The sequence below is a fragment of the Chaetodon trifascialis genome, chromosome 3, assembly GCF_039877785.1.
Source record: "Chaetodon trifascialis isolate fChaTrf1 chromosome 3, fChaTrf1.hap1, whole genome shotgun sequence".
In the NCBI taxonomy this organism is placed as follows: Eukaryota; Metazoa; Chordata; class Actinopteri; order Chaetodontiformes; family Chaetodontidae; genus Chaetodon; species Chaetodon trifascialis.
The window spans coordinates 20,375,206-20,395,340 of NC_092058.1; the positions used below are offsets into that span (position 1 = coordinate 20,375,206).

A 20,135-nucleotide genomic window follows, 5' to 3' on the forward strand; every position below is an offset into this window, starting at 1 on the left:
GCTCTGGCTAACAGACCCCTATTATGAGCTGAGGCTGATTCCACGCCGCCTGACCCCACGCGTACAGTACATACACACATACACACACGCTAAGCTATAGGAAGGATTACCACTTGATCCTTGATTAGGAAGCCATATCTGCCTGGTAGTTGTGTGTGTATGTGTGTGTTTAAAAGGTTGTGTTGTTGTGTATATATCTATACGTTGGCATACACTGCTTGCTTCGCCTTATCTAGACTGGTGAAACACATTTCTCATGGCCCAGCACGCAGTGTGTGTCCTCTGCTTTTCTTTAGCACCGTCCCAATGTGACTTCAGTTGACTGTACATCACATACTTTAAATCTAGACTGAAAGATGTGTTGTGTGCGGTCATACTTTTTGATAACTGTCATCGTCACCTTGAGAAAGCTATGGAGAGATTAAACCGCTCTGTCCCATGTATGGGCTTGCCCTGGGCTACTTTGATATTTTTAGCCATCCAGCTTGCGCACACCTTCAAAATGACTAATTATCAGGCTGTGACCCTCACAGAAGGCACCCGATGTTACTTCATACCTGCCTTCCTTCACCCCTCCTTCTCCATCATCTATCCTTGCCTCCCCTCCTCCAGTTTTCGGCGACAGAGGTCCAGCTGTAGTGTTTGCATCGGCACTTTTCTGCCAATAGAATCTTGTGGGGAAAGGTCTGCCCCCCCCCCCCCTTCTCTCCATCCATCAGATTTTTTACCTTTTTCACACTTTTTTCATGATTTATTTGGTATCACTATTTTCTACAGTATGTATATAGTGTAACTGTCAACCCCATTTTTTGCTTTCCACTCATCTTTAATTTTTGGGGGGTCGGTCCATCACACACATATTCTGAACTGTTTCAGGTTTTGGGGCTAAATCATTGTCCCACATCCTCTATAAACCTATACATATAACCTCTGTCTATATAGAGATTTTTCCCTTTATATACATCTCTTTCCCCTTTGCACATGCAAATCGTGGCCCTTTGAGAACACCCTGCTTAATGTTTGCATTTTACATATTGGAATCTGCTGTGCAGTGAATAAACCATGTGCAAAGTGCATGTGTGTATTCCCTGAACTGTGTATTGTGCACCAATGCTGGTTCAGTATGAAAGTTTAATAAGCCTTTGGTGCAATGAGAGGAGATGAGCTTTGGATCATAACCTAACCTTTCCTATGCCGCCTCCACCCTCTACTGCCCATTAAACACACATACACGCACATACACACTTCTCCCTAACTAAATATTCATGTTTGTTGTTGAGGGAAGGTACGTGCACAAGCAGATCCCAGTATCCCCTCCCTGAACACACACCTCCCTATGAGGATGTTTGAGGCAGTGTTATTGTTTTATCTGTCAGCAGTATCACCTCCACACCTCTAGTGTGTTCGTGTGCGTATGTGTGCGTGTGTATGTGTGTGTATGGTACAGGTTTTTTGGGAGAAGGCTTGTCAGCGGGTATAGCAGGGTTAAGAGGTCCGCATACATCTATCATCTACAGTATTTCTCTATCAGCGGAATTGGCCCACTCAGGTGATTCAGAGAGGGATCAGGCCATGCTCTGATTGGTCAGTCAGCAGAGAAGCGGGGAATGGAAGTGGAAGGAGGCTTGACCCTGTGTCCTTCACAGTAGCCCGTCTTCAGTGCTGTGAGTATGTAGCAGCAGCAAGAAGAGACATAGTTAATGACACCAAAATAGAGAAACGGACACAATCTCCCAAATATATAAGCTGTATATATATTTAGATATTTGGCAGTGAATTACATGAAGAAAATTGTGCTTAAGATTCTGTTCTTACATGTCTCTGAAATGATGGCTTCACTGTGCTGACATCCATCCAGTACTGGAAGCTGAAAATGGGAGGTTTGAAACAGGATTGGTCTGTGGAGAAACACCCAATGATACTAACATGTATTATTACAAACAGTGTTGATTTTAGCCAACAATGAATGATGTAGAAGTACAAGGCAAAGGTGTATAACTAATGATTGCTTTCTACTAGCCAAGAGAGATGAGCAATGCACGGCTGGTACAGAAAAATGTAACCTAAGCTAAGCTGAGGTTGGCCAGCTGGCTGTGGCTTGGCTGCTCAGCGTGGGTCTGGCTTTGGGTGCATTGCGGCGTGATTTGTAAACAGAAAGTTAGCTATAATCATGGCGCCAATGGCGAGAATAGAATACAGCAACATTACGGATGGTAACATTATTGTAAATGTGATTGTAACTTGTTTTCTCACAGTCGGTGGAGAACAGTGTGCCACTCTGTCACCCGCAGGATGACGCCCGCTTGCACCTATGAAGTGTGAGCAAGGATGCTGAGTGCAGTTGACTGAATGGCCATCAGTGTCATTAATAACAAGGATTTCCTAAAAGTGACACATCGAACCTTTGGAGCTTTATTGTTGGTGTTGCTGACAAGTGTATGAATGTGTGAGGCCGACCTGTTCTCGAGTGTTCAAGTGTTCCAGTGGCAGAGCGAGCCTGATTGTCAAGAGAATAGTTGCTAAACGTCTTTGTTGGCTTTAACAATTGCCAAATATGAGGCTGCCCTTAGCTATATAACATCCCATCACTCTCTTTCTCTCACTCTTTTACCATCTGTATCCTGCTTTCTTCTTTCACTCTCTGTTTCATCTCATCCGTTTTTCTCCCCTCACTTTCTCTCCTTCTCTCTCTCTCTTCATCCACATGTTTTCAGTGCAGTGTCCCTTTGCATCTCCCTTTCCTCTCTCTCGTTTTCTTGCGTGCACACACACACTCATAGACACTCATATGTTCTCTCCATCTCTACTCGGCGAAGAGTTGCTCTTGTTCCCATGCAGACTGGGTGGTCTCCTGGGGGAGAGGGAAGGAGGGAGGGAAGGATTGAAGAAGTTCATACACTTGGATTTTAGTGGAGAGTAATAATAGCTGACATTCAGAAGGTGTTATTGTGTGAGCGCCTTATCTTCCTGTGTTTTCATGTGTTTGTATTTATCATGTTTTATTTCCTGTATAGACTATGCAATCAGTCTTTGATGCATTCGCTGGCATCCGTCTCTTGGAAACTGTCCCGTGTGCAGAATGCGTATTTATAGTACAGTGCGCACACGTGTTTCTCTTGACATGTTTGGTAGATGCAATAAAGGAATCTGCTCCATATTTCCTTGTTTGACTGTGGGCGTTCTCAGGGATGGAGGTAGGGGAGAGAAAGCCAGACTTAGAGTGATGGGGGAGGAGGTTTGTAAAGAGGTAGAGGGAGGGGGTAGAAAGGAGGATTGCGAGAACGGGTGAGGCAGAGGAATGTGTGAAAAGACCAAGGCAGACATGTCAGGGAACAAATTGAAAATGCCAATTTCACTTTAGCCCCCACCAGCTCAGGCGCTTAGAGGCCAGCCCCAGCCTCTTATTCCATGAGTAAATGAATGGTGTCCACAGAATAACACACAATCACCTCTCTCTATCCATCTCGCCCTCGCTATTTCTCCTTCACCCTCGCTGCCATATCGTCCTCTCTCCACCTCTTTTTCCTTTCCACTTTCTCATCCTTCTTTTCACCATCTTTTCATTGTTTTGCGGCCCGCGCTCCACTCACTCCACCTCTGTCTTTCCAACCCATCAGCCATTTCAAACATTTTCCACCTTTTTCACCGTCACTTGTCACATTTCTCCCCTTTTCCTTCCTGCACTTCTTCTGCACTCTGTCCAGTGATATTGTCACTTTTCAGACACTTTTCCCTCTTCCTGTTCAACTCTCCTGAGGTGCAAATAGTCTAGTCAACTTGCCAGAGCCCAAGGTGTTGCATTCAAATGCCGTGTTTTGTCCAACGAAAAGTTCTAAACCCAATTTTCAGTTTACTAATATCATGTTTATGTGAGAAGCAGCAAAAATACCCATTTGAGAATATTTCACTGTTTTTGGCTTGAAAAATTACTTTTTTGGGGGGGGGGTATTTTCTTTTTATTTGGAAAAGCAAATATTTACATTTTCATTTACAACAATTCAATCCTTCCCTGGACCCCTAAAGTATCTTTTCCTTCGGGTTGTCCGCCCCATTCCCGTTGATAATTAGATGGGGGCAATTCCAGAAAGTCCAAGTGTCTTTTCCATGCTGCTCTTCCAAGATATTTTTCAGTCATTCAAGTACTGTATCCATTGAACACAACCAGGGGAGCTCAAGCTTGAAAAATGACTTTAATGTTCATTAACAAAATAGTTCCAATTATACTTCTGTTGCACAACTAATTGATTAATGTGTCTGTGCACTCATATATATTTAGTTTAGTTTCAGTTGTTTATGGCCACTGAATAAATTAAAGCACCAAATGTTCCTGAAAACACATTTTCGAACCACTGTCCCCTTAAAATAAACTCCAAGAGCAAAGTAGTGCTTCTGGGATACACAGAGACATCTCCCTTTGTTTAGATATCAGCATCTCTGCCTGCAGGGCCCGCTGAATGTAAATCATCCGATCGCATAAAGTGAAGAATGAATTAATCAGCCATTCACACATTGTGACATTGCTGTGTCCTCTCATTTTCTTATCTTGTCTATGCACCCCCCCCCCCCCCCCCCCCATACGTTCAAATTCACTATTATTACAGATGTCAAGATAAATCTCACAGTACTACGTTGGAGTGGGTAATATCACATGGTGGTGAAGTTGTAGCTAGATTCAATCTGTGAGGGCTCCATAGCCTCAGGCCTGCGGCTTTCACATTGGATTTTATCACCACTTCACTAGAGGAGAATAGTCCTGCAATCTCTCACCCCGAGGCCGTTGAAGATAGTGACCATACCAGTGGTAGTTAGAGTGACTGGGCGCCCTTTGACTGACAGAGGCATTAGGTTAACACGGTCTATCTCCAGCTTTACGGAGTCAGGGAGCAGGCGATCTCTCGCTATCTAGCATCTGTTATATGTTGTATCAAAGACAATTAATGAATGGAGTAGTTAATAATGCAAAGTGAGTCTCAGATTGGGGAGTCGGGGGGCTTCTTGATGAATGAGTATTTTCAGATGGTTGTGTGTTTACCTCAGTGTTTGGCTGCTTTGTAAATGTGAGGGGGGCGAGTGAGGAGGCGTTGTAACTTCTAAAGCTGCATTTTATTTGCCGGTGATAATCGTCGTTGATAATTTATTTGTTCGGAAGTTGGGAGGGGTCTCACAGGAGCTTTCTCTCCGATATTTCTTCAGTTAACACACCGCCATCACACCGCCACTTTTGAAGCTTGTTGTCTCATTTAAAGCGATTCCATAAAACTGATTATGCCGCCGACGAGTCAATTACATTTCAACTCTTATTAGTTCAGGATGCAAAAATGAAATTAGATGAGAATATCATTGTTGGAGATGTATTACACTTTTCATTCATCACTGGAATGGAATGAGTCATACAGTGATGGGGATTCCAATCTCTTAATCAACTCTGTGCTCTGCCAGGCAGCGGCGGATGTGCCGCGTGTTAAAATCACAATATAGCCCATCTTTCATCATTCATTTTTATGGCCCTTCAACTGTGTGAGCACTGCAGGGTATGACATTACCACCAGCCACTAGCTGAACTGAGTGTGCTCATGGTGTTGGCAGATTTTTCTCCCCTTTTACTTATTTAACATTTTGTTAAAAGACTGAGATTACCTTATAATGTTACAGGTGTAAGAGCAATATTGTTTTAGGCAGGGATGCATGAGCACTAATGCTAATCTTGATGTTGTTTGTTTTATATTACAGTATACCTATGAGGGCAATGACATCAGCGACCTGCCCGTGGATTTGTCTGTGGTTTGGAACGGGATGTTTGTCATCGACAACCCCTACAACATCAAAGGTGAGTTCATGCGGTGTCATACATTCTCGACCCTTATTGGTTCGAGCTGTTCAGTCTGCATGAGCAGATTCTATTGGTCTATTGGAGAGGTGGAGAGCGCGAATGCTCAGATGCTTCAAAGTCAGCACTCACACCAGTTTTAGAGAGCACATAGATTGTACATTAGGTCATTTCTATTCATTAATGTTTATGTAAACTAATAATTATGTCTGTCAAGGCTCAGGTTTTACCCCACAAGAGTCTATCATCATTGCTCAAAGGCAGCAAAGAAGTAGTGGTAGCAGGTCACTATAGCAACAGGCTGAAGCCCAAAGTGAGCAGGCAGATGACTTATAAACTTAAATCGTAATGATCGGTTTAGTTGGGCAAATGTTCTCAGTAATAGAGCATTAAATTCAATCCTGCTGGGTGCCTGTTACCCCATCTGGTACAGCATGTGCACCATGTACACCATGTACTAAAGGCCTTACCACAGCAGCCCAGGTTCAGTTCCAGCCCTTTCCTGCGTCATCCCCTCTCTACCCTCTGGCTTTCCTGCCTCTCCTCAGCGATTCCTGTCCAATAAAGTCATTATGCGAAGAGATGAGAGACTTAGAATTCAAGAATATGTGCAGTGTAAAAAAAAATAGCAAAAGCAGAGCTTCTCAACACATTTCAAGATCAGATTCACACTGACAGTACAAGGCAAGACTCATCCATCACACAGTGTTGGTTCATACAGCAGCTCACAGTTTTGTTAATTTCCCCACATTTAAAAGTTGATTAATGATAGATTTTTTTTTGTTTCTGAGAAGTGTTCAACTGAGAAAGGTTGTTACTTAGTTTTAAGGTGTATTATTGACCTTGGATACAGAAGGTTGACAAAACAAAGTCTAGTACTATTATAGCTCTAGTTATATTATAGCTAAAATAACGTAGTTATAAAGAAGTATTTGTTAGGGCAGTAGTGGTTCAAATTTGGCTGATGCATCAGCATACACAATACTTTTAATATCTTTACAGTGCAGAAGGCCTTACTTAGGTGGAAAATAATAAAATAAAGCCTAGTGATAACATGTATTTTATATTGCGACTCCATTTTCAGCTCCACAATGCATATCACCACATTCTGTATCATAAAATAGCTTGTCAGAAGGGTATATTATTACAGCCCTATTGTGCAAGGCTCCAGGCGCTCACACTTAGGTTGACAGGTATTTTTCTTCAGGATATGTAGTATGCATATCCACTTTTTAAGCAATATTATAGCATATACAGTAATATATAACCACGCCTCGCCCTTCAAACAAGGAGCCAAACTAGACACATGCACATACTCAACGCACCACTGTGAGAGAAGACAATGAGATCATGTCTGTTGGATATAATTACTGGTAGGCCAGTCTTTATAGTGCTGTCTCCATAATTATTTGTGGCCTGTACAGCACAGCGGGGGTCTGTAACATAATTCCCCTGCTGTGAGGTAAGGCAACATCACGGCCACCTACCACTGTGTTCGATATGGCCTGTTGATGACACGCACAAGAAGCTTTGTGCAGCAGAGGGAGCTGCGTTGTCTGCTCCTCTTTGTTACACTTTGATGCTTAAAGAAACCGCAAGGAGCCAGAATGTTGAAGGAGTATTTCAGATTAGAAGCTGTTACATCTCTAAAGTCTGTGAAGCAGTGATCGTTGCCATTTTGTCAGTAATGTAAGGTAACACCGCAGAGTCACTTTGTTCCATTTATTGACGTCACTCCCTGTCGTCTAAACGTACCATGCAAGCTGCTCAAGTCTCGAATTTCACATAAAGTGATGTGTTATATGGATGCGTTTGTAACACACACCAGGCATATGTGTCTGAGCATAGGGACCCCGCTGTAATCCACAGTAATAGGGTGTTTATATTCATGGAGGCAACATAAAATGCTTTGGCAGTCAATGGTTCTCCCAAGGACAAAGTGTTTCTAAATGGCATCTGTTACATGCAGCAGCATTGACAGCCTACAATATCAGCAGCTTGCATCAGTGTCTATGCATTGTGTGTTATCTTCAGTCTAAATCTCCTAAAGTGCAACCGGAGGCGACCTACAGCCCAAAGATGTCTCCCTCTGTCTATCTCTCATCACTGCAGCCCCCTCCCTATTTCTCAGTCATGATAATCATCTGGTGGAGAGTGAGCGATGCTCACTTGTCTTAAATACTGATATGTTAATGTAATTAGAGAAGAGTCGTTTAGCAGACAGTAATTGGTACAGGGTTGCTTTAAAGCTGCTCCATGACCAATGGGATTTGGGGATGGAATAGCAGAGAGAGAGAGAGAGAGAGAGAGAGAGAAGATTTCACTGTACATTTCCTGAGGCCTTGTGGGAAATAGTGCCTTAACTCAACTTTGTTTCAGTGACATTGAAGAAGTTTTGGATTCTTTGTGTGGAAATTGAGAAACTTAAAAAGGAGGCATTGGGTTGATGTTTAGACCGTTCTACCCTTCAGGATGTTTTTCTACATAGTTAACTTGTACAGCAATAATTCAACACAAACTATATTGATGGTAGCTGTATTTCCTCCCTAGTCTCACCCCCCCAATAATCCTTTCTTATTACTTTGTTTTCTGTCCCTTTCTTCTTCTTCTTTGTTCCTCCAGCCCACCTGTATAAGTGCTACGCGTTGAGGGGCAGCTGTGGGATGTGTCTGAAGGCAAACCCCAGGTTTGAGTGTGGCTGGTGCGTGCAGGAGAAGAAGTGCTCCTTGAGGCAGGAGTGTACCCCTGCAGAGAGCACTTGGATGCACGCCACTACAGGAAACAGCCGCTGTGCGCATCCCAAGATCACCAAGGTAAGCCGTGACCATAACGACACGTTCTCACAAATACCAGCATATATCAGCTCAGTATGTTCCTGAAGCTCAGCGAGGGAACACGTTCCTAACTGCACATGTGCACCTGCGAGTACATACACCCACCTCTTGGAGCTGGATTCAAAGCGTTAAGTGCTTGACATGCAACATCATCCACCCTCCTGCAGTTACTGTATAATAAACACGTTGAACTTTCCAAAGCTATTTTACCATTTTTATCCAGGATTTACAGCATGCAACAAAAACACAAAATAAATGAGCAGAACTTTATATATAAACAATATATTTTTCAGCTCACTTCATAAGTAAAAGTAAAGCCTCATTAAATGAATCCTTTTTTTGTGCCAAAAATGGTAACTGACGCTGTCACTGCACACATGAACACCCCAAGGTCTGTGAAGCCAGGGAACCGCCCACTCTAAAATCAACATTGCGTGGAGCAGTTAAAAACAAAGCTCTTCTCTTACTACCGCTAAAGTTAAAGCAGACACTTCAGCTGCTGTTTGGTGTGTATTGCCCAGCAACTCAACCTCCTGCACAACAAACAAGTCAGGTTCTTGTCAGTGTAGGGGTCAGAAGGAAGGGGGCTTCAAGTGACAATATGCCCTTTGGAACAGGGCTCCTGTTCACGACTCGCCTTTCACACAAATCAGAGCATCGCCAAAGTCAGCTCATTAGTAAAACTAAGTTTTCAAAAAGAAGAGAAATGTCTACCTGTGCTGTGTCATTGTTTGCCTCAGCGAGTGAAAGAGGGTGTCATAGAAGGGGAGGCGGCAGGGAGGGGGGACAACTCAGAAGCCATCACCATGACTGCAACCACAACACAGATGGGCTGGCCAGGAGGAGGCAGTTCACACACACCAAGACTGAACACACTGACGTGATTAGAGATGATGGCTGCACACACACACACACACACACACACACACACACACACACACACACACACACACACACACACACACACACACACACACCTGAGGAGGTGGAGAGGGTGATTAGAGGAGGAGGGGAGAGGAGGGAGACAAAGAAACAGAGAATGTGGTAGTGTGCTAATTGTGTCCCACCATGGGCGCAGAAATGTGCGTCTGTGTCTGTCTTTGTGTGTTGTCTTTGTGTGTGTGTCTGTGTGTGCGTCTGTGTGTGCATCTGACAGGCTGGGTGAGCTAAGGCGTCTAAACACCGTGGCGTACCCATCTGTTGCCACTGGTAACCGTGGCGGTGGTCCTCGTCTGACTGTGACCTGGGTCGCCGTCCCTACAGCTCACCACTGGGACTGGCGCACACATGCACGCTCACACAAACACACACAGAGCACACACTTTGAAAGCCATGCGTGTCTTGACGTTCGACACTTTCACTCGCTCTTGTTTGTCCTTTTCTTCCCCCTGACATTCCTTGTCAAGTTTTTAACACTTTTTTTCACTCCAAAGAAGACAAAGCATCATCTCAGTCAAAACGAGTGCTGTTCCTCTCTGTTTAAATGAGTGTGAAATATATGGATGGTTTATAGTGCGTGCCCATTTCACCGATGCAGACTTTTATGGCCGGAGCCCTCAGTGCGTTTCCTGTGTGACAAGGGTTCGTCTCTCTGAATGCGTAATGGAGATTTTGGATAATTGGGGCACTGGCACATAGATAAATCCTCTCTCTCTTCTTGCTCGCTTCAGTTATCTCTTTGAAACAAGCGTACAGAGGCAATTTGGTTGGAGAGAGAGATGGGTTGTGGAGTGTGTGTGTGTGTGTGTGTGTGTGTGTGTGTGTGTGTGTGTGTGTGTGTGTGTGTGTGTGTGTGTGTGCATGCTAGCATGTGCTCTTGCATGCATATTGAGGGGTAAATCCTGGCCTCAGGGCAAGATGTTGGTGGCAGTCAAAAAGCAGGCGTAGAAGAGCTTCAAAATCAGCAGGAGGAGAAACCTACTGCAGGTTTGAGAACGAAGAAGAGACAAAAGAGAATAGAAGAAGACAGAGAGACACGCTGGAGGAAGCGTTATCAGCGAGCCGCGCTGCCAGCCTCACCTCTCCTCTCCACCTTTGACATTTCCAGTGTGACATTTAATGCCAAAAGAACATCGGCAGACGCCCAAGACTCCCCTTTTCTTTTGCCATTTCATCCATAAGTTTTCCCAAAGAGCATCACAAATCATATCACAAATTGAATATTACTCCACTTTTTACCATCTATTTGGTCAAATCCCTCTTTCCCTGTTCAGGCAGCTTTATTCATGTTTGCAGCATGCTAGCTGCTTCGTGGCCATTAGCTCTTGGATTAGCTGCTAATTTCATTTGGACCAGAGAATATGTGTTCCACTGGGAAGGAAACGCCACACACACGCAGGCACACAACATACAGACACATATTATACATGTATACAGAGCTTTCAGAGCAGCAAGCGTCAAACCTATTTGGTGTCATTTCCGAGCGTGCTATTGCCCATTTGACATTGTTCAGTAGTGTGCATTTGGGTGCCGTTCCACTAATGGCTCTGGCACCTAACCGCTGTTCTCCAAACAGAGCAATTGATGTGTTCGGCTCTAAATAATTGCTTTTAAACATTGTAAGAGTTATGCTGTTAAAGTGCTGCATTTTTCCTCTGCACTGACAGTGTGCACTAAGATTAAGTAGTTCTCCTCTCACAATAAGCAAACACCGTTTGTGTGAGTGAAAGTATCCACGAACACACTCGCACAAGCAAAGAACACACAGGCTCTCAATCACAAACACACAGACACACGCCGAGAAGCATACACTCGGATGTAAAATGTTTAGAATCAGTGATAGAATAAGCTCCAGCTTCCAGTGTGCGGCTTGTATGGTATCCTGAAAATGACATTCACAGCCACACAGACAGTGACACACATGCAAACGCACACTGTCTGGCGCTGTCTCCCAGTGTAGTGCAGCGGTGTCCTAGTACTGGCCTTGGACGCCGCATGGCCCTCCATCATCCATCATCTCCTGCCTGCCTTCTCCTAGGGGACAGGAAGAGCATTACAGCTAGCCCTTAGAAACCAATTAAAACAACACAGGCCATGACAGTGTGTGTGTGTGTGTGTGTGTGTGTGTGTGTGTGTGTGTGTGTGTGTGTGTGTGTGTGTGTGTGTGTGTGTGTGTGTGTGTGTGTGTGTGTGTGTGTGTGTGTGCGCGTGCGTGCGTGCGTGCGTGTGTGAGTCTGTGTGTGTGTGTGTCTGTGTGTGGGGGTGTGCATTTTTAGTGTTTAAGCACGTGGCACACTTCTGCACTCAGTGTTTTTTTCCTTCTCTGTGATCTTTTGTATGTGAGAGTGTTCATTGTGTTAGTTTGTTATGAGGAGTATCTGATTTTGCGTGGAGTAGTGTCAGCGCATGTGTCTTTGTTCCGTTGCGAAAGGCCAATGATTTTCCGCTCATGTATTGTTAAGCTACAATGTTGGCCTTTGCCAGACTTCTTTATCTCACTCTACCTCTCTTTTTCTTGTCACATTCCTCTTTTCCCTTCCATCATGTGTCCTCTTGTCACTCTCTCTGTCCCTCATTCCCATTCTTGATTTTCTTTCCTTTATCAAACCCAAGGATCCTTCTCGCTTTCCTTCCTCCCCTTCCTTCTCCATCATCCTCCATCTATCCTGTCCTGGTGTCCTCTTCCCCTCTTCCTTGCTCCTTCTGGAAGATCGCTGTCTCTTCATTGGCCAGTATCGACCTGGCCTCATGGTTTCCTCACTGCCAAGCCATAGGTCTCACTGTGAGAGCATTGAGAGAAACAATAAAACAAGCAGTGCTGACTAAATCTCATTCATAAAGGTAATATTACAACTGGATGTCCACTAATATGATTGACATCGTCACTCACTGAGTCACATGTAAACATTTAGTGGCAAAGACTCGTTTTATCCCATTCATCTCTCACTCACTCCATCAGTGTGTTTGTGACTTTTTGTTTTTTCGAGAGGTTTTCATATTGTAGATAAACGTTACGCCATGTTCATATCATCTCTCTCTGTCCTCTGTTTCCCCCTTCTTCCTCCTCCTCCTCTTCCTATAACTAGCAGATGCTATCTGTGCACTGCCGCTCAGCCGGCCACAATAGGCCTCACACAAAGCCTGCGACACAACGGGACAAGCCGGAGACGAAGAGAAAAAAAAGGGAGTTTGAATGGATGTAGAGCGCTGCGACGGCGAGAGGAGAATAGAGCGAGTGTTTAGGCTGGTGGCTTTTATCAAAAAGGGCTCTTTGTTTGCGTTGTTTCGTTGTGGATGTAAGAACTTGTGTATGAGAGTGTGTGTGTGTGTTTGTGTTTTGATAAGCCAGTGCTTATAGAGAGAAGAGAGATTTGATTACCATATCTGAAGATTCTGACTGGTGCACTACTGTGTGCTACTCAATCTTTTGTCTCCAGCTCAAAATATATGCATTCAGGCACATTGAGAGAGAGACAGAGGGCGAATTAAAAAGACACAAGTCCGGAGAGGAGGAGGAAAAGGGCGAGGGAAGGAGGAGGGATGTTCATCAGAAGCCTAGCTGGTGTAAGATGGAAAACACTCCTTAATTATATCACTGGCATTTCAGTTCTGGCCTGCATGACACCAGGCTTTGTTCCCATTGTGTGGTCTGTTAGTGGTGTCCTGAACACCTGTGGCTTTTACTGGCCTGCCTCCTTTCTATAATGATGTTAGAGTGGGGATCATTGTCAGGAGCCAGGTGGGGAAATAAAGTTGTAGAGAGCAGGTAAAGAGAGTGGATTTAAGTTACAAGTGAGACATAGATGCTTAAAGGAATCGTTTGATATGTTGGGAAGTGCACTTAATTGCACTCGTCACCCCTGTTGGTACCTGTTCCTCACTCATAGGGCGTTCTTGCCTCTCTTAAAACAGTTTGCTTCGGTGACAAACAAACAATGCTCATCTTTGATGGAACAAAGAGACCCAGAGAGTCCAAAATGGAATAACTTACGTAGCTCTGCCACATTGTTTGCAATGATTTTTGGAGGGTTTACTGTTGTAGCACCACCTATTTTACCAGAGCCCACAAAAAAAAGTTTTTTGACTTTCTGGTGTGACCAGAGGTGTTTTAACTTTAGAACAGGCCAACAAAAATCAAATAAAATTGTTTAAAAAAATACTAGAATAACAATAAAATAAGGTAATTAGTTCACCACCGGTGTCCAAATACCTATGTACTGTACTCACTCAGAGACACACATACAGATGCAGACCCCCGCTCTCCACATATGTGTGCAGTGTTGTGTGCTTGTCCATGTCTGTGTGACTGTTATCGATTAACTCTTACTGTATAATCTACACAAAACAAACAATTATGTGTGGATGTATATGTTTATGCAGTGTACTTCTGGGGGAAATGTCTGCCTGAGGGCAAAAATGGGAGCTTAATCACTGAACCTTCATTTTATCCTTTTTTCATGGTGAGCCAGGTCAAAGTGTGACCTTACCCACACGCGTACTCCATGACACCCACCCACCAGCGTCTCACTACATTCACCCTCCTCCCACCCCGCTGCGACAAATGACCCCCCCGCCAGGTTCTAATCCAATTAGCTTTAGCCCTAATTATACAGCAATGACTGATTACCAATGGGGCCATTGTCTGCGTCGCGGGCTGGATGAATGGGACCGTGATTAGCGACTTGGCTAGCCTTGGGTAGCCATTAGCACCTCCGCACACCTTTTGCAGACCTCTAGGGGAAGGAAAAGGAGCAGAGGTCGCTGTGCGGAGTAATTGTGTTCAGTAGATTAATCGTCGCAAGGTTAAATGAGAGATGTAAGCGAGGGCTTGATGGGTGGGTCCAGGTTAAGTGTGCGAGTTGGCAGGTTGTGGATGTTTGACTGAATTGAGGTGGAGTTAATGGATCTGTGGTCATTTTTCATCGCACTTAATGAGGTAGCAACTATCTGATCCATTCAGAATGGGACATGACAATAATGACTTAAGCAAACTGTCATTCATGCTGACATACAATGTGTCCTATGATGTACTGCTTTTGGGTGAAATCGATTGTTGCATTCTGGCTAACGTATGTTGCCTCTAATTTGTTCTTCCAACCAGTTGTATCCAGAGACGGGGCCCAGGCAGGGAGGAACCATGCTGACCATCACGGGTGAGAACCTGGGTCTGCAGTTCAAAGACATCCAGAATGGAGTCCGCATCGGCAAGGTGACCTGCAACCCTCAGGAGGACCAATATATCAGCGCTGAGCAGTACGTTGACACTGTCCCACACCTCACTCTGACACTCTTCATGCTTGTCTTTGCCCAATTGATTGATTGACATGACACTGAGTGTTAAGCACAACGTTGCCACGGTCTCACAGACTTCTGTTTTAGCTAACCCTCCAATGGTTTAACACTAGTTTTCATCTTTCAATCAAAACCAAGCAGGCTCACGTTCTGCTAGTCTTTTATTTTATTCCACTAATCATCAGAATAAAAGCTGAATCAGTGAGAGAAATATAATGACATATAAAGCGGTTTGTATATATATCTTCTAAAAAGTCTTCCACAGATGGAAGCTTGTCTTGTGAACGCTCCCTCTTGATTAAATCATGCTTTCTCCTTTCTGGGAAATCTTGAATCCCGGCAGGAGCCACGGGTGGAACTAGCATATCATATTATAGTGGAGTCCTAAAAAAGCATTACTTGTGCAACAGCCGCAAACAGTCATAGCTCCGAGTTCTGGGTTTTGTCTGTTGGACATGACTGAACTCTGTGTCGTAACTGCAAACAGATCGCCTCGTTTCACTCATTGTCTTCAGTGCTCGTGTAAGTAATATCATAGGAGTCATCAATTAGATTTCACTCACGCTATCCAGAATGATCAGGGGCCTTCAGTGAAACCACTCCATGAGTCACACTCTCATGTTGACTTCGTCCATAAGCAGAGAAGATACAATTGAGGAAGAGGAGAAATTGGGGACGCTTGTCAGAGCTGAAGGTGTCCTCAATATTTTGTTTCCAACTATGTAGCTGTCATTTGTACACAAATGCTCCATTTGTTGAGTTTTGCAGCACAGTCCCAGCAGATTTAGTTTTCTCTCTGCCCCCTCACAAAGAGGGAAACTAAGAAATGTGACTTTGATGGTTTGACAGTCAGAACAACAGAGAGTTGTGCAGCTCTCGCCAGCGATGACAGGCGTCCCCAAAATGGGTTTAGAAAACACAGCAGCGACACGTCAGGCTTGATTTCTAATTTACAACCTCATGTATTGTTGTATTCACAGAGAACATACCATTTTTACATTTGACTGTCACTGTAGAGAAATGGCACGTGGCTCTGCGTCGTAACTTTTTCTTAACCATGAGTTTACTGCGTAAAAAAAACCACCAAGATGTTGACTTTAACCCCGTAACACTGCTTTGGCCTGTTGCCATAGCACCCGCAGGAAGAGGAGAAGGAGGAGGAGAAGGAGATGGGCTCGGCTGGCAGTGAGGCTGTCATGCTAATTAAAAGTGATGTTAGCCATACGGCGCCATTAGTGGCCCGGTTGCTCTCGTCATTCCCGTGACCCCATCAGAGCTGTAGCGCAGGAGACGGGACGGGGTTACGGGACTGACAGTGCAGGTCAAAGGTCATCTGGTGGAGAGAGGGGGAGAGAAGGTGGTGCGCTAACTGTTGGGCAAAATGTAGACACATTGTTCTCGTTCAGGCTTTCTGTTCCTCTCGCCAGCACTTTGCTTCCCACCCTGTTCGTTTACTCGCTGTTATTGTGATTGGAGTGAAATTGAACTGCAAGAAAATGCAGCACTTGTGGTTCTTTCAGCATTAGCAGGCTCGTCGTTCACCTCAGCCATCAAATATTTACCAGATGGATTTGATTCCACAATGAGAAAAGTAAATTATTGCCAGTAGTGAGGAAAAACAGAACCTGGGATCCTTTTTTTATTGCCTTATTAGTAGTTTCCATATGACAATTTGGCATGTGTTTAATTTTTCACCCTCACACTCCACTTCAGTAATTTGATTTAGGGATGTATAATTTATAATGCTGTCGTCTTTACAAATGTGCCATGAATGAACTTTCTGTCTTTCTAACCGCGTAATAACAGCTCGATGTAGCCACCTGTCATCTGCACAGTAATGATGCGAGTCAAGCTGCAGCTCCTGACTGAGCGCCGTCCAGCATTTTAATCGCGGCCGCTGTCATAGCATTAGACCTGGGAATCAATGAAAGGGGAAATAAAAACAATGGAAACACGCAGCGTCGGAATGTGAAATTCATTGTCGCCGCAGCACCGCAGTTGCCATGGCCACCTGCGGGGAGGATGGAAGCAGGAGAGTTAATAACTCATCTCGGGGAGGAAGGGAAGCTGAGGGAGATGTGTAGGATATGAGCTCGTTCAATTAATCAGCCTCTCTCGCTTTAACCCTCTCTCTCTTCCTCGCCTCTCCGTTCTCTGCCTGCCTCTCTCCTCTCCGCTCTCGCCCTTTCTCTCTGTCTCATTCGTTCGCTGTGGCTAATTAACAGTCAAGTGTGTCTTCACTGTGTGAAACATGAAGTACGTGTGTGTGTGTGTGTGTGCGTGCGTGCGTGCGTGCGTGCGTGCGTGCGTGCGTGCGTGTGTGTGCTTGTTCTCCCCGTGGGCTACGCTGCCACTCCTCCCCTCACTCAATCATTTCTCCAGTGGATTTTCATTTGGCCAGCCAGCACCCAAGGCCAAGTGCGAGGCTTATGGTTCTACAGTATGCACTAATGCAAACACACACGCACACACACACACACACATACACACACACACACACACACACACACACAAAACTCCACCCCGTCCTTCTACTGTAGATTTCCACTGACAGAACGTTTGCTCTGCTTTTTGTCATTTTTGTGAATAAGGCTTCAGAAAGCGTTCATTCCAAACTCGTTGGGTCTCTTTCTGACTTGGAGCCGAGGAAAAATGTTGCATCTGTTCTGTGCTGTTTCCCCGTCTGTCTTTGCTTCACTTGGTCCTTGTTGGGCCAAGAAACAAATCTGTTTTTGTGGCAGTGGTAATGGAACACACCGCTCCGCCTCTTTCTTTGCCCTCTTTCAGGATTGTGTGTCGGCTGAATGACGCCACAGGTTACAGGGTGCAGGAGGCTCAGGTGGAGGTGTGTGTTAGGGACTGCATTCACCAGGACTACAAAGCAGTCTCCACCAAGGCCTTCACCTTTGTGGTAAGTGTTTGTGTGCCGTAAGAGCACAAAGCTTTTTATATGTTTTTAATGCTGTGTTCTGCGGTGAAGCCCAGCAGCCGTGATTGATTGGCCTGTCCTCTGCCCATGTCCCCCCCTTAGTCTCCGTACTTCACCCGTGTCCAGCCATCCACTGGGCCGCTGTCTGGAGGAACAAGGATCACCATTGAAGGCAGCCATCTCAATGCAGGCAGCGCTGTATCGGTGAAGATAGGACTTCACCCCTGCCGCTTCGAGAGGCGAGTGAATCCACATAACCTGAAACGTCTGCAGTTAGTTTTGTTAGCTCATAGCTCATAACAGTCCCTGTGATTTAAAATGAAATTAGCTCTAAAATTGTGGGTATTTGTACACACATTTTTTCCCACAATTAAAAGTTTGCACTGATGTTGATGTGATAGTTATACTGGGCTGAACTTTTTGGCTTATGCTCCAAGTCAAAGTGCATCGTCCCCTCCCCCCATCCATCCCCTCCCATGTTTTACTTCTGCCGTCTGCCCATCTTTCCCTCTTCTCCAGTGGTAAATCATTGTAGATAACTCCTGTTTTATATATAAAAAAAATCCCCTTTTCTTTCCCAGGTCTGAAAAATGCAGCCAGGAAGAGGCTGACCTGCAGTACTGTAATTCACAGCAATTGTGAGAATGACAGTGCAGCCTTTCTCGGGGGAAGCTGATACCATTGTTCAGTTGTGCTGTGAATGACTTAAGTGCATGGCCCACGTTTTGTCAGAGATATGACTATAATTTGGAAGGAATGATAGGGTGTTGCTGGTAATTGGTAACTCACATTTTTCCTGCTTTGAGCTCATGTATGAAATACATAATTTTTTTGTTCCTTTTTTCAGTTTTGAGAATAATCTGCCACCGTTATCTTCCGCTGTCACTCTGCCAGAGATTGTGCCAGGATTTCAAGAAGAGGAGACAAAGATCCAATTTGATATGTCTCTAATTCCTCCAGCCAAGAACTCTATTGTTTCTTTGAGTCCCTTCCTGGCAAAGTGACAGCAAACTGAGCTCTGGACTAAATCCACTCATGTATGGTGTCAGGCAGATGGCAGACAAAAGCAGACTCACAGAAAAGATTGTCAGTGAACTAAAACAAGCACCTATGTACTGAAAGGAATTTCCAGGCAAATGTTTACACTCGCCTTATACGGTTTTCTGCTCGGAGATATTCTTGTTTCTCTTTTGAGAGCAAATTCTCTGTAACACTGGTGTTTTTATTATAGCGGCTTCTTTCTCTCAGGCAACAAGTGACAGGTTAAACTAATGAGCTTGGACCTATCAAGTTCTTTTAATATCATATCAAAAGAAAAAGTAAAGGCCAATTTAAAGCTCTGTAGCACATCCCGAGAAAGGTGAACATAATAGTCTTGGCCTTTCATTCACTGAGCAGCAATAACCTTTATGGCCAAAGTAATGAACTGGTTGAGTCCATCTCTTTAATGTGACTTTGTATTCAGTGGGCCCTCTGCTTTAATCAAAGCCTATTTACCCCAAGTCACTCATCCTCTTATCTCCCTCTGCAAACCCTTTTCTTTCCTTCTCTTTTCTTTCTTTCTGTATCCCCTCTTGGCTTTCTTTTGTGTGGCCACAGCCTTCTCAGGAATACATACACGGCACCACGGGCACCCGAGAAGGTGACGGTGTTGTGAAAATGGTAGCCATGGAAACACAGCACTAGTGGAATGTGGAATATTATATATATATAATATATATACAGTCCTTGATTTTTCCCCCTCTCAGCCCTGTCATGGGAGACAGCTGCAATGTGTCCGCTTTTGCTACGGTTTTGCTTCTCTGTGGCCGTTTCTTTGCTCAGTCTCCCACTCCAATGCCACCACGTCACTGGGATCGAGCCGCCAAAATAGGTTTTCCCGCTTTCATCTTCTCCATCATCTTCCGTCTCCGTGGATTTCACTTTCACAGCAGATAACGGGGGAGGATTTGTGTGCGGATCAGCTTGTTCTACTCATGTTCAAAATTTCACACTGTTCCACCTGCCACCGTGCCTGCACAAAATGCACACGCACACGTTCACACACTGTAGGATGTTAGCAGACGACAAGTGCCATGAAACACATTCTTAAACAATGTTAATCTTCTACCCGTGCTCTGCATTTATATACAAATTCACAGACCTCTGCTCTGTGCAAGCACACCTGCTCAACACACTGATTACGCAAACTGTACGTCAGCACACACAGCATCTCACAGCCTGCCATCCTCCCGCCGCTCGGCCAGCAGCCCCACACACGCGTATGCACACACACACACACACACACACACGCACACACACGCACACACACACA

At 44.7% G+C, this 20,135-nt stretch overlaps 1 protein-coding gene across 5 annotated transcripts in view; it reads left to right on the forward strand.

Moving 5' to 3' along the window:
* Positions 1–20,135, forward strand: part of plxna1b (plexin A1b) — a 186,512-nt gene that overhangs the window by 134,615 nt on the left and 31,762 nt on the right. For all 5 annotated transcript variants that reach the window (XM_070959932.1, XM_070959934.1, XM_070959933.1 and 2 more), the window contains exons 11-15: positions 5,731–5,827; positions 8,450–8,640; positions 14,702–14,853; positions 17,680–17,803; positions 17,924–18,060. In XM_070959932.1, the coding sequence (XP_070816033.1) occupies positions 5,731–5,827; positions 8,450–8,640; positions 14,702–14,853; positions 17,680–17,803; positions 17,924–18,060 (701 nt within the window). The remainder of the gene's footprint in view (positions 1–5,730; positions 5,828–8,449; positions 8,641–14,701; positions 14,854–17,679; positions 17,804–17,923; positions 18,061–20,135) is intronic.